The following is a 12,500-nucleotide window of genomic DNA, read 5'->3' as shown; positions in this document are numbered from 1 at the left end:
AAAGAAGTGCATTCCCCTTTACAAATTATTTTCATATTTGTTTGTTTTCTTACAGGTGCTGGTTTGGAAAGGAGCCAGGGAAATATATTGACTACATATATCAAGGGCCAGTGATTCTTGTTCTTCTGGTAAGTGTGTATGTGGGTGGAAGGACGTTGCCATCTCCCATTGAGGGATAATTTAATAGGCGTATGTGATGTTCCACATCCACTTTTAAGTAAAATAAAACACAAACAAGGTTGAATGTCTTCAGCTGTTCTCTAAAGTTGCCACAGTAGCGAACACTGCAAGTCAGAATTGCAGTGATTTGGTTTTGGCTGTTTCCTTGACCTTAGGCCATTCTTCCCTTCTCCCTCTGTAGTGCCATTTGCCTTCCTTTGTATGAAATTGTAGTGCCTTTGCCTTCCTTTGAATGGTTTGAGATGCAGAATGGTAAAAAGTTCAAAAACAGGAGGTACAGTACAATATCTGCTCATCCACTCGAGGTTCTTGAGAACTAAAGCAATTCCATCATGCACATTGATTAGAAAAATGTAGGAATCCTAGTATAGAATTGCATCTCCTTGTATAACCATCTACATCTTCATTCCCCATCACTGCTGGGTATTTGTTTGTCAGCTTTCCTGTTGTCAGGTTTCCTTTTCAGCACCGCCTATAGTTAACAGGCTGTTTATCTGTTTGCCCAACACTGTCCCCTGTGTTAGTGAACAGTAGGCGAGGAAGAAGGAAGCTCATTCATAAGCCATTTTAAACCCTTAACTAAAAGGTAGCAATGCCTTCCCAGAAAATACTGGGTGTGAATGGAAAAGGTCAATACTACTAGAATGGACAATGCTGAAAAGCATGATTCTACTCTTCTGCTCCTTTGTGGTAAAAGCCACCTAGGAATAAGGCAGATGTTCTAACAGAGAATTCATAGGGCTTGGTTAGGTGCCCTCTCTTAGGGATCTGAGACTCGGTATAGCTGTCCCTTTTGTCATTCCAACACCCACAGAGAAGGTTCAAATGCTCCAGAATAGGAGCCACTGCCAGCTTTTTCAAGGCTCTTACCTTATCAGTGCTGTGCCTAGGAAGACTGCTGTTAATCTGAATGATTCCTAACCTGAAATCGGAAAAATCAATTTCTGTGTTAATTGATAAAATGCAGCAAACAGAACATATTATGCACAGCTGAAAAGAGAAAAAAAAGGTGGGAGGAGTCTGGTTTTATGTAAAAATTATTTTCTTCATGTTCTAAGGAGAGAAATACAATCGGTGTGATACACACAATATGACTGTGTGTCACCTAGGGAGTCATCCCAAAACCACAAACAGCATCACAGTAAATTGACTCACTGATATAAAGACGAACTCACAAACAAATCCTATTTAAACAATACACGGTAGCAAGTCTGCAATTTGGTTTTCACATCATTTCTTAGAAGTCTGTGAATCTACTGGAACTCATCTAGTCAACAAGATCAGTAAAATCCTTGGACAGCATCTCTGACAGATACCACAAGTAGCTTAGAGTAATGAAAATATCTTTTTTATGTTTTCTTCTCCCCAGAACAATATTTTCTTTAAGGACCCCAAAGAGACACAGAAAATGGAAGTAGATTTGGAGGCTTCCTCTTTATATACAGGTCATTATATCTGCCTCTAATTTAGAGCAGCCTTGAGACCCCTCTAAACTGAGCCAATAACTACAGTCCCCTGAACTGACATTGTGTGTTGAACCTTTCTACATGGGCCTGCACTTGAGCTTTAATTAAAACACTAATGAGATAACAACAGTAATTGCACTGTGGGGTGGAGAACAGCTGACACAATTTAGAGAAGTAACATAAGGACAAACCCTTCCTTACCTCTCCTTATGGTTACTCCTTCAGAAATCACTGCCAGGTGAGGAAAAGAGCCCTCTGGAAATACAGTTCAAAAGACAAATCTGAAAAGTCACGTTACAACACACTCCTGATTGCTAAAATGTGATGCTTCTTTCCCCCCTCCCTTTTTTTTTAACATGCAGTTGAGTCTTGTGTTTATAATTAAAATACACAACCCCACAGAGCATTAAAGCAACTTGACAGGCTCATTTTTTGATCCTTACGCAGATAAAATCAAATCGTATATAATGACTCAAGCATCACTTATTATTATTGGAGTTACTGACCCTTTCAAGGGTGCCGTGAGAAATGCTGGATTAAGAGCACTGAAGTTTGACATCTGCCACGTTTGCAGGGCAACACAGCCCAACATCACCCCCCTGTATGTCAGTATGACTTTGCCTTAACATAGATGAAGACAAAGTGCTGCTTTCCTCTTCTCTTCAGTGAACAATAGTGACCAGAAATGCAAGACGCAAAGATTTCAAAAATAGTACAACTCTGTGACCCCTTTCAGTCACAGCTAATGAGTTGGATTTGCACTAATGATGAACTGGAATGTTCAACTGAAGTTCGTGTTTTATGAAAGAACACACAGGACAATTCTGTGTCCTGCTGGAAAGAGAGACATGAATGTTACTAGAAGAACTTAATGATATTTCCAAAACAGGGCTCACAATAAAGCCAAAGGTTTAAAAACTCAGTCAAATTGCAGTTCCTGTCCATATGAAAGCATTTAGTATGTGGCAGTTAAAATTGATTTCACTCAGCTAGTTAAGAGCCAAGTGCCCAGCTGAGATTTGGTTACCTGTTAGAGAAAGGTGGCACCATTATGTGTTCTAGACACATCATTACACCAATCAGTGGTAATACGATTAAAGTGTTCTTGTGGGTAAATAGTCTTAGTTCCAGAAGAGTAAAACCTGCTTCTAAAGACGCCGGCTCTCTTTGAAAGAGGGGAGGATTTTGTCTATTAAAAATTATTTCCTCTAGTTTTGGTTTCTCATTTCCTGGACTCTATACATTGAACCTGCTGCAGCACAAGGTAGCGTAACACCAAGGAACAGATCATGCAGTTCTGACCATCACCGGGAAATGCAAACTGGTCAAAAATAAAGCCCTTTGATCATTGTAGCAGTCCTCAAGTCCATTTTTAAACCATTTTACTCTTTGTTATATTGCAGGGTACAAAAACAATGCAGTAGAGAAATTTGTTTGATTGCTTTCCTACTTGTCTTTAGAAGAAACTTGAACATTGACTTGTGCTCAAAACAATTTCAGAGGCAATTTCTGAGACAGTTTCAGAGGCAAAGAAAACTGGGTATAAATGCTGATCCTAAATATTGGGTGAGAAATCTGTATTTTTATTGACAAAAAATGCGAGGGAGAAAATGTAGGTAATCATCCTTCTTTGTTTCATTCCTGAATGGATTTCAGCTTGAAAATATCTCAGGAGATATCTAACCATTCAGTACACTGGATGCTTTGAGATTCAATTTCTGATAGCACTAGAAAAATACACCGTTAGGTATTTTCCCTTCAAATTAGTGTGTTTTTTAAAAAAAATTCTAGTATATTTCCTCAGAGTGGCACAACCACGTTTCAATCATGCACCCCTCTCTGAAGGTAAAGAAGGAGCAAATGGTTGGAAATACATTCCAGGGAACTGCCGTTCAGCCTGATTTTATGAAGAAAAAATACATTTCTTATATGCAATTTTAAATGTAATCCCTGTCAAAGAACTGGTGAACCATGAAAACACAGCCATAAGAGAGAACAAACCTCAGAAAATAGGCACCAGAAGCAGTTAACTGAGCTGCTTTTTTTCTCAGTAACTACTGCTGTGAACTGACCCCAGATATGAACTGCTTTGCAGTATTTCTCAGAGCTAAAATTATATTAAATTTTCAGGTTTTCAAACAGGCAGATCAAATATATATGTTTGGGTTTTTTTTTTTTTTTACAAACCTTACCTTCAGCTTTAATAGATTTTTTTTTCTCTTGTGCTTAAGAACTGAACAGTTTTCTCACCTCTGCTTTTTGGGTCTCGTTGGAAATAATTCATCACAATCAATTAACTGCTGGCATAGTGGGTGTCTGAGCTGATAGGAAGAACAGTTCACTTCTGTCTCTGCTTTCATCAGCTATTTACTTTTGAACAAGTTAGATTGCTGCTCTAGGTCTCAGTTTCCCCCCCTATAACACAGTTTAATGATACTTATCTTCCTTTGCAAAATGCTTTGAGATCCCTGAATGACAAGTGCTGTAGAAGAGTTAAGTGTTCTTAAGACGATGGGCTGATCCTTATTGCAATGGGGAATTTTGCTCAGGAGACAGCTGACAGGTGGACTGAAGTGCTTTTTATGATGTGCTAATCATTAAATATGTAGCATCTTTGTGATGGCAAGATCAAGCTTACCCCGGTACTCAAGGTGTGACCACACAAATGGATTTTCATAGCAGTATTCTATTCTCTGTTTTATCTTCTTTTCTTTCTCAGTAATCCCAAACACTTTTTGTTTCCTTCCTTGAGTGCCACTCAGAACTGAGATGAAATTTTCAGGGAGCCATCTAGTGTAATTCCAACTTTTATGAATGAAAATACCCAAAGCTCATAACTCTTCATGTAAAGTTAAGATTGCTTTACTTCCCCATTGTATCACCTTTATATCATATGATTTCATATGGCACGTTATTGCCTGGTCACTTAGTATTGTGAGTCTTTATACAGCTCTTTGCAAACAGCTTTTATTTTTACTATCCTGAATCAGCTTAGTGTCAGTTAAAATCTGTCAGCGTGCTCTGCATTTCCCTTTATAGATACACAAAGGTCTATGCAAAAGAGCACAGAACTGCTAGTAGTCTCTCTCATTTGAGAAAACAGACGATATACATTCCCACTCTTTCTTTCTTTTATTTCTATACATTATAGTCTTCCCTCCAAACCTATAGCAGACAAATTTCTATAGGACCCTTTGTAGAAAAAAGTTCAAATTCCTTTCAGAAACCTGAGTAAACTATCAATTGGTTCTTCTGTGTCCCCACGCCGACTCTTTCAGAGGATTTTGCAAACTGTATCATTCTTCACCTTTATATTTTATTGCTATAAATTATTTTATTTACAGAGTTTGCAAAGAATTTGTCCTTCAGGTTATGAGATATAGCATTATCCCATACATACCAACCACTGAAGGAGACTGAGGGGTGACCTTATTAATGCTTATAAATATATAAAGCGGTGAGTGCCACAAGGATGGAGCCAGGCTCTTCTCGGTGGCAAACAATGATAGGACAAGGGGTAATGGGCTCAAGCTGGAACACAAGAGGTTCCACTTAAATTTGACAAAAAACTTCTTCTCAGTGAGGGTGCCAGAGCCTGGCCCAGGCTGCCCAGGGAGGTTGTGGAGTCTCCTTCTCTGGAGACATTCAAAACCCACCTGGAGATGTTCCTGTGTGACCTCACCTGGGCGTTCCTGCTCCAGCAGGGGGATTGGACTAGATGATCTTTTGAGGTCCCTTCCAATCCCAAACATACTATGATACTGTGATACACTGGCCAGTGTTCTGGAAGACTGTGTCATGGAGAAAGTTTCCATAAACATCTGAGCTTGTTTAGCTTTCCAAAACCAAGACTGTGGAAAGATACATTTTTTATAAGGACATCACAGAGGAGAGTTAATTAATTTTAATAGTGCTGTGGACAAAAAGGACGTTTTCATGAATGACCATTAACATATTTAAGACTTCTGGCATTTACAGAAGTAGGGTCCGATATCTGTCTTCCAATAGAAGAAAAGGAATAGTAACGATTTCTTCAATAGTGGCCACTTGTACAAAGGATGCTTCAGTACAACTGTTTACAATAGCTATAGGACTTGGCTCAATAATTCTTCCCATCCTGTGCCCTAGTTTGTCAGTGTGATGATGCTGTACACTGTTCATGCATATTTTCTTTTTTTGGTGAAATACACTTCTCCATGCTTTTGGATTATTATCCTTCTGCAGAGCACACCTGTCTTTCTACCATCCTCTTACACACATTTTTTCCAACTTGTCTCTAAAGGTGTTACAGGCAGGAAAAATAGGTTTAGTAAGCAACTTAGCCAATATTCATGGAATCCATTCCTTTCTGATATTATCAAATAAGATAAAATCTGTAGCACATCTTAATCTTGATCTTCACTTCCCTTTGCTTGACTGTAATTCTCCACTCAGTGTTCCAGTCCACATTATTAAAGTTCCTTTCTTTTGATCTTCTACAAAGGTTTGTTCACTTTCCATTTTATATATAGAAGCATTTCACCTACGTATGTATCTGTATGCATTTCATCTTTGTTTTATCTGAAAAGTATCCCCTAGTTCTGTGCAAATTACTTCCTTGCTGATATAATTGCATCTCTGAATATTTTCTGAGTTTCTGCTGTCTGTCTTCACACTTCTGCTTCCACTTCTGTGTTGTTCTGTTTAAAGACTGACAATATTTTTTATTATTAATATTGGTATATCTTTTTCATTTTCCCTTCTCCTTTCTATCTGATTTTTGTTGTTGTTGTTGTTTTTTGATTGGTTTGGTTTGGTTTTGTTCATTTGTTTGTTTTTTCAACCACTGGATTGTTGATTAATTTAGTTTTCCTATCAAACTAGCAAGGTTCATGACCTGCAAACTGTTGACATCTCTGAGCTTTTCTTACAAGACATTTATCATCATTTTCACTGGTTTGCAAGCATGCTGTCCTAGCTATACATGGGATAAAGATAATAGGCTAATTTAATTACAGTTCTTCCAGAATTTAATCTCAAATTCTGCTGTCATTGCTATTACTGTTTTCCTGTTTACATTTTGTAGCTGTAGAGTCAATGGTGTCAAACAAGGTTTCCAGTACCATGTACACTCCTACAATGTCTCTTTCTTTTCATAATTTCTTTCTGAAAGGGAAACTTTTGTGATAAAAGGCCCTGGCTGAGAATCATGTCAGGACAATCCAACTGAACAATTAAAACAAGGCATTAATAAACTGACAGACTATTAATTTGAGGTCAGGATGCCAGTGTATAATGCTCCAACTGAAATGACTGCTCTGATGCCAGTTTGGGTTACTCAGTCCTGGGGTGGATTTTACCACGTTGCATAAAAATGCGAAGACTAAATAGAATAATATTTACATTTCCTGGGAGTGAAGAAGATAAAAATTCTGGGAAGCACACAAGCACAAGCTTTTTTGAAGCATAAAATAAGAAGCAGAAATGATCAAAATAAATTCTAATTGCCCATTAAACTCTCGAAAGAGAGGAAAAGACCATGAAGATTTCCCATTTAACTCCTGATCTTAAGGAAAACTGCAAAGAAGCCCTCACAGTCTGAGCTCCCTCTTACATGCATCTTGGAATATTTTGGCTATTTCATCTCACTAAGGGAGAAAAAAATGGAGCTGGTTTTTATGACTGAAATTTTTTATGACCAAAATTTTTAACGACAAAAATCTTTCACTGAAAAGTATCTTTTGGTTCAAAATAGCTTCTGGGTTTCTATGTTCAGATTATAACTGATCAGTGCCAAAACGGGTCATCCAAATGTTTTTTGGATCACTAGCTTATAACTCAAATTTGGGGCTCTGAATTTTCATCTCAATTTAGAAATGGAAACACTAATCTTCCGAAGCCCTGGCAAGATATGAAAACTACTCCTTCCTCCTCTGTAGTTAGAGAGGATCTTATTCCAGCAATATGGATATTCTTACCACATCATAAATATAAGTAAGAGAATATGGAATAAGCTGTTTTATTCTGTCCTCAAGACATCACCTTTGGATTAATTTTATCTATCAATAAACATCAAGGGAAAAATCCTTAGTTCTAGTTTACAATATGAAGTAGAAAACATGTATAAACAGAAAGGAATAAAAATATCAAGTGAGATTAAAGATAAATAAAAAGGCTGTACTCCCTATCATCATTACTTCCATTCATCTGTCTCCATTTATGGAACCAATGTGTGGGTTTTGTTAGACCTGTCCTGTTCTGAGAGAAATTAATCTGTTGACACAGAGCTCCAATAATAACAAGAACGTCCTTGATAAATAATTGTGTGCTTTCCTAGATACAGTACAGGGGCTCTTTTATAGGAAAACTCACTTTGCAGTAGTAAGATCTTTCTTCTTTAGAAACTTTACTATATATATATATATAAGGAATAAACACCAGAGGCTTCATCTTCCTTGCCTGTAAATCACAATCATTCTGGTAGCCACTAGAACTGTATGGATTCTCTCCAGCTATGAAAATAGCTCCATTTTCCTTTCAAAGACTTCAGCTTTTGTAGGCTGTCTGCAGCAGCCTGTTCCCTGTTTGATTCCCAGGTTGTGTCTTTTGTCCTGATAAACTCAAGTTATCATCCCTGTGAACTGTGGTGTCAGGCCCAGTGTGGACAAAGGGACGATAAAAATCCATCTAATTATGTTGTGAAAATTTATCTTCAGATTAGACCTCTTTAGGACCTACTAAAAGGTCCCACTGAGCCAAATATCTTTCTGAAATGAAGTGTCATTTTAAAGGAAGTCATCGAAATTGAACACACTGAAATGTGTTTCTAGTTGGCAAAACCAGAAATACGTATTTTTATGTTATCACATTTGCATCTTTTGCCTTGGGATTTTTTACTTGCTAAGCTCTGCCTTTGAGAGGTTATCCTATTCAAGTCGTAAATACCTTCAAAGAGACAAAAGGGAACCCTTGATGTTGGTGCCTCAAAACATTTTTAAGCTTTCATATAATATAATGTCACAGATCCTCAACAGACACAGCTGCGCTCAGTTCAAACTCAGGTAGGATACCTGGGTTAGGTCCATTCAGGGAGGAAAAGCTCATCGAGACACAGAGATGAGTCTCTAAAGCCTGTCTTAACATGTCCTCAGAGTTGTCTGTTGCTGAAAGCCAGGACTCCATACTTGGTGTACAATGTCAATTGAATGTTTGCCATCATGTTCTTTCTTTACATATCAAGGTGATCAGATGACAGGGTGTCAGCTCTGACATTTGTCCTTAGGTGACTACCAAGGCTTTGATGGGCATTTTAAATTCATTTATTAAATGTTAGCCAAGTATAATTGTGTGAGTAAATGTCAGGTCTGGAGTTTGGAACAGCTTAAACTTGGGACCCTTCCTAAGAATCCAGAGGAGTTTGGATCCAGTTTTGCTATTTACAGAACAGCTGTTTATGAGGATCAGACCAGGACATAAAAAAACCCAGGACTGAGTTTATTTCTGCAGTTAGGTAAGGTGGTATTTGGGATCTGTTTCTGGAGCCTTGGGTGAGCAGTGGAACGTATTTTCTACAAACCATTGTTATTGTTGTAACACCAAAATGCCAAATGGGTTAAGGTCACCGACCATTAGCCAAAGAAGTCTTCTTCTGTACCTTCATACTTTTCGAAAAAATCCATGTGACTTTGTATTGGCAGCTGTTCCATTGGGAAATGTTAAGACTATAAAGACAGGGTTTATTTAACCTAACACAGAGGAGAGATCTTTTTGCCTAAATGTAGGTTCACAATACCTTTTCAGATGTTCTATCAGCCCCACATGGGTCTGGAGAAGATACAGCTCCTCTAGAAAGTCCATGCTGTTCTGAAGTAGTAGTTTGAGGTCAGGCACCAAAAATGTCTCTCAATGATTGAGTTTAGACAACTAATTGCAGCCCTGTAATAGAGCCCTATAATATTAATATATGCCCTCCCAACAGGTCTGTCTATGCAAGTCACACAAAGAGGCGTTTCAAAGTGGGGAGAGTCACCTCATGCTGAAGTAAACAATAAAAATAGAAGGAAGAACTGTAATGTAAAAGTAGTTACTTTTCTCCGTTGGTTATTCGAGGAGCATATTCAATGCTTAAACTAGCAAGGGGAGTCAGGGTGAGTGGCTGGTCCCCCTGTTCTGGCATCAGTGTTCCTCTCTCCTAGAAAATATTATAGAAATAATGTCCCTAGTAGGCTTTCTTCTGACACCTGGGCATCTTGTTAGAAGGAAGCAGCAAGGTATCTGCCTTCTTGTTGCTGCTGTAGAGAGTTGTGGTCTCTTATCAGCCCCGTCACAGGTACCAGTGCCACCATAGCCCTTATGTCACCATTGCTTTCTTTCTGCAACCCTTGGATGGAAGGAGCTTAGGGGAAAGAGTGGGAGAATGAAAAATAGATTTATATAGAAGAAGAGTATTTTTACTGAAGCAGTTCCTAAACATTTCAGCTAGCAATTCTCCTTCTGGACTGATGAATCAGACTTCTGCGATTTAATTTCAGAAAATATCAAAATCAGTAATTTTTCTGATGCAGCCCATGGCCATTTGAATTTCCAGTTCCCGGCTATCACATCAGACTAGGACTCATGAAACTTGAAATGCTTTCTCCAGTCCAGTTCATCATGTTAATCCCATGTAATTAGTCGTACTTATATTTGGAACCTGCCCTTGCTTAAGGGTCTCTAATTCCATCTGGCACCTTCTATTATGATTGCAAAAGTGGCAAGTTTTGGGTTGGTGCCTATTTTGCATCCTCAATAGAAGTAACCCAAACCTGGCTCTGAGCTGATGAAGAACCTCAAGATTTGTTAGCAGAATTTCAGAGGTGGAAGTTTTCTTCCTGTGAATAAAGGCCACCCCAACCACCTCCCCCTCGGTAGAGACTGTCTGAACATTTCTCTTTCTTTTATTGAGGAACGGTGCAGTCATCAGTGTCAGGAGCTTAAGATTCAAGTCAAACCAGTGATGTGAAGCTGGTTTTGTCTCTGATAAATGAAGCAAGAACCAGTTGACTTCAAGCTCTTAAATATAATAAAGACAATTCTAGCAATAACAACTATATAAACTGCACTGTTTTATTTATTTCTTATACTCCCTAAGGCCCTGCTCTGCTAAGAAAATCATTTCAAAAATGTCACATGTTAACTCCTAGAGCAGCATTGTTGTATCTCACTTAATAACTGTTTAATGTACATGATTCCCAACACTGCCAGTCTCCCAGTGTCTATTCAGGTGCTTATTGCACCACTTGTTATAAATCATGCTACAGTAACCACAGGGAATGATATAATGGATGCCAAGATACTACAGTCATTGAAATATAACGCATTGCACGGGAAAGACAACAACAACAACAAAAAAAAAAAGATAAAAGGAGAATATTTTGAGAACACCTTGAAATTGGCAGCTCTGCTACAGCGTTAATAGACAGAAATCAATCACAGAATTGTTCTATTCGTAGGCTGCAAAATGCCAGGAGCCCTGGGACTCTGGAAATGGGTGTGAGATAAATATCTTCTTACGAGCTTGGGTTGTGACCTCAGCAGTCCTGAGGTAGCAGTTCTGCAGTTCTGAGAGTGTACATCAGCGACAGTTTTGAGACAGATCAGTGTTTGCAAGCTACACTATCTTATGTGTTGAGAGCAACCCCAAATTTGCTTCTAGGTGCCAAATCCTTCTGCTGATCACAGTCTACAAATCAGAACCTTCTTTTTATTTCTTTCCTGTTTACACTGAGAGGAAACTTATGTAAGAAGCTTGCCAGCAGATGCTACAACAGTAATTAGAGCAAATTTCTATTCTCAGCGGTGAGATTGTAACAGAAATAATAATTACCCAGCTCAGCAGATTAAGAAGGGAAGTGGCAAATCCATCATCTCACTTTTAAAGACAATGAAATAAAAAAGAAAAACAAACAAACCAGGCATTTTTCAGGTATGATTCATCTGCTGTGTTTCAAATGGAGTGCTCACATTTAGGTCTCTGCAATGCAGTCGTGTGCTTTGGGGAGCCCTACACAACCATCACTGTGGAATGGGGGGGTGGTTTCAAACACCTGCCCTATTGACACAACACAGGGCTGCCAAATCTGCTATGCAGGGAGCCCTGGGTGAGCCGAGCCAGAAACGGATGCAAATAGTCAAACAAATCCCACCCTTAGTCCATTGTAGCACCCAGGAAATGACGGAGTTCCTTCTGGGTCATTAATTCTCTACTCCATTTTCATTGCTGCTTTGAAAACTTTAATAGTGGTTGGATATTTACTGAATAATCTGACATTTCCAGTAAAATACTGAGTCTGTTGCAAGCAATGGTAAAAAAATCTGAAGGATTCAATTTCAAGTGAGGATAGGAACTTTATCAATTCCTGTGTGTACACAAGAATATTTATTATATAAAGCCTGCTCTTGGCTGTTTCCAATTGAATTTGAACTGTAAAATGTGCCTTTTAAGGTGTAACACATCTTTTAGGCCACTGTTTGACTCAATGGTTTTATTTTTTCCTTTCTCTTCCTTCTTTTCCAGATAAATTTTGTATTTCTATTTAACATAGTTAGGATTTTAATGACAAAGCTGAGAGCTTCAACCACTTCAGAAACAATACAGTACAGGTAAGTCAGCTGGCGCTTCTTGCTGTTTATGGTGCTAACAAAGAACCGCTTTGCCTGCCTCGTCCTTGTCCCAACTTTTCTTTCCACGAGCCACTTTTGATCTCGGAGGGTGACTTTCTTGCCCTGTGAGCTCAGACAGTAACGTACAATGTGTTTGTTTTGCAAACAGCCTTGGCATACAGGCACGGACACGTGAGCTGCCACGGCCACCAGCCTCTTCACCACCTTCAGGCT

At 38.6% G+C, this 12,500-nt stretch overlaps 1 protein-coding gene and 1 long non-coding RNA gene across 6 annotated transcripts in view; one reads left to right on the top strand and one right to left on the bottom strand.

The window, feature by feature from the left end:
• CRHR2 (corticotropin releasing hormone receptor 2) overlaps positions 1–12,500 on the top strand; it is a 148,013-nt gene that overhangs the window by 116,559 nt on the left and 18,954 nt on the right. For all 5 annotated transcript variants that reach the window (XM_082044646.1, XM_082044647.1, XM_082044648.1 and 2 more), the window contains 2 exons: positions 56–128; positions 12,181–12,266. In XM_082044646.1, the coding sequence (XP_081900772.1) occupies positions 56–128; positions 12,181–12,266 (159 nt within the window). The remainder of the gene's footprint in view (positions 1–55; positions 129–12,180; positions 12,267–12,500) is intronic.
• LOC309435906 overlaps positions 1,071–12,500 on the bottom strand; it is a 56,046-nt gene continuing 44,616 nt past the window's right edge. The window contains exons 3-4 of the long non-coding RNA XR_014183243.1: positions 1,848–1,901; positions 1,071–1,102 (exon numbers count right to left, since the gene is read on the bottom strand). This is a non-coding gene — a long non-coding RNA (uncharacterized lncRNA). The remainder of the gene's footprint in view (positions 1,103–1,847; positions 1,902–12,500) is intronic.

Source organism: Streptopelia decaocto (assembly GCF_964273445.1).
Source record: "Streptopelia decaocto genome assembly, chromosome: 2".
Lineage (NCBI taxonomy): Eukaryota > Metazoa > Chordata > Aves > Columbiformes > Columbidae > Streptopelia > Streptopelia decaocto.
This window is presented reverse-complemented; position numbering and strand designations above follow the sequence as displayed.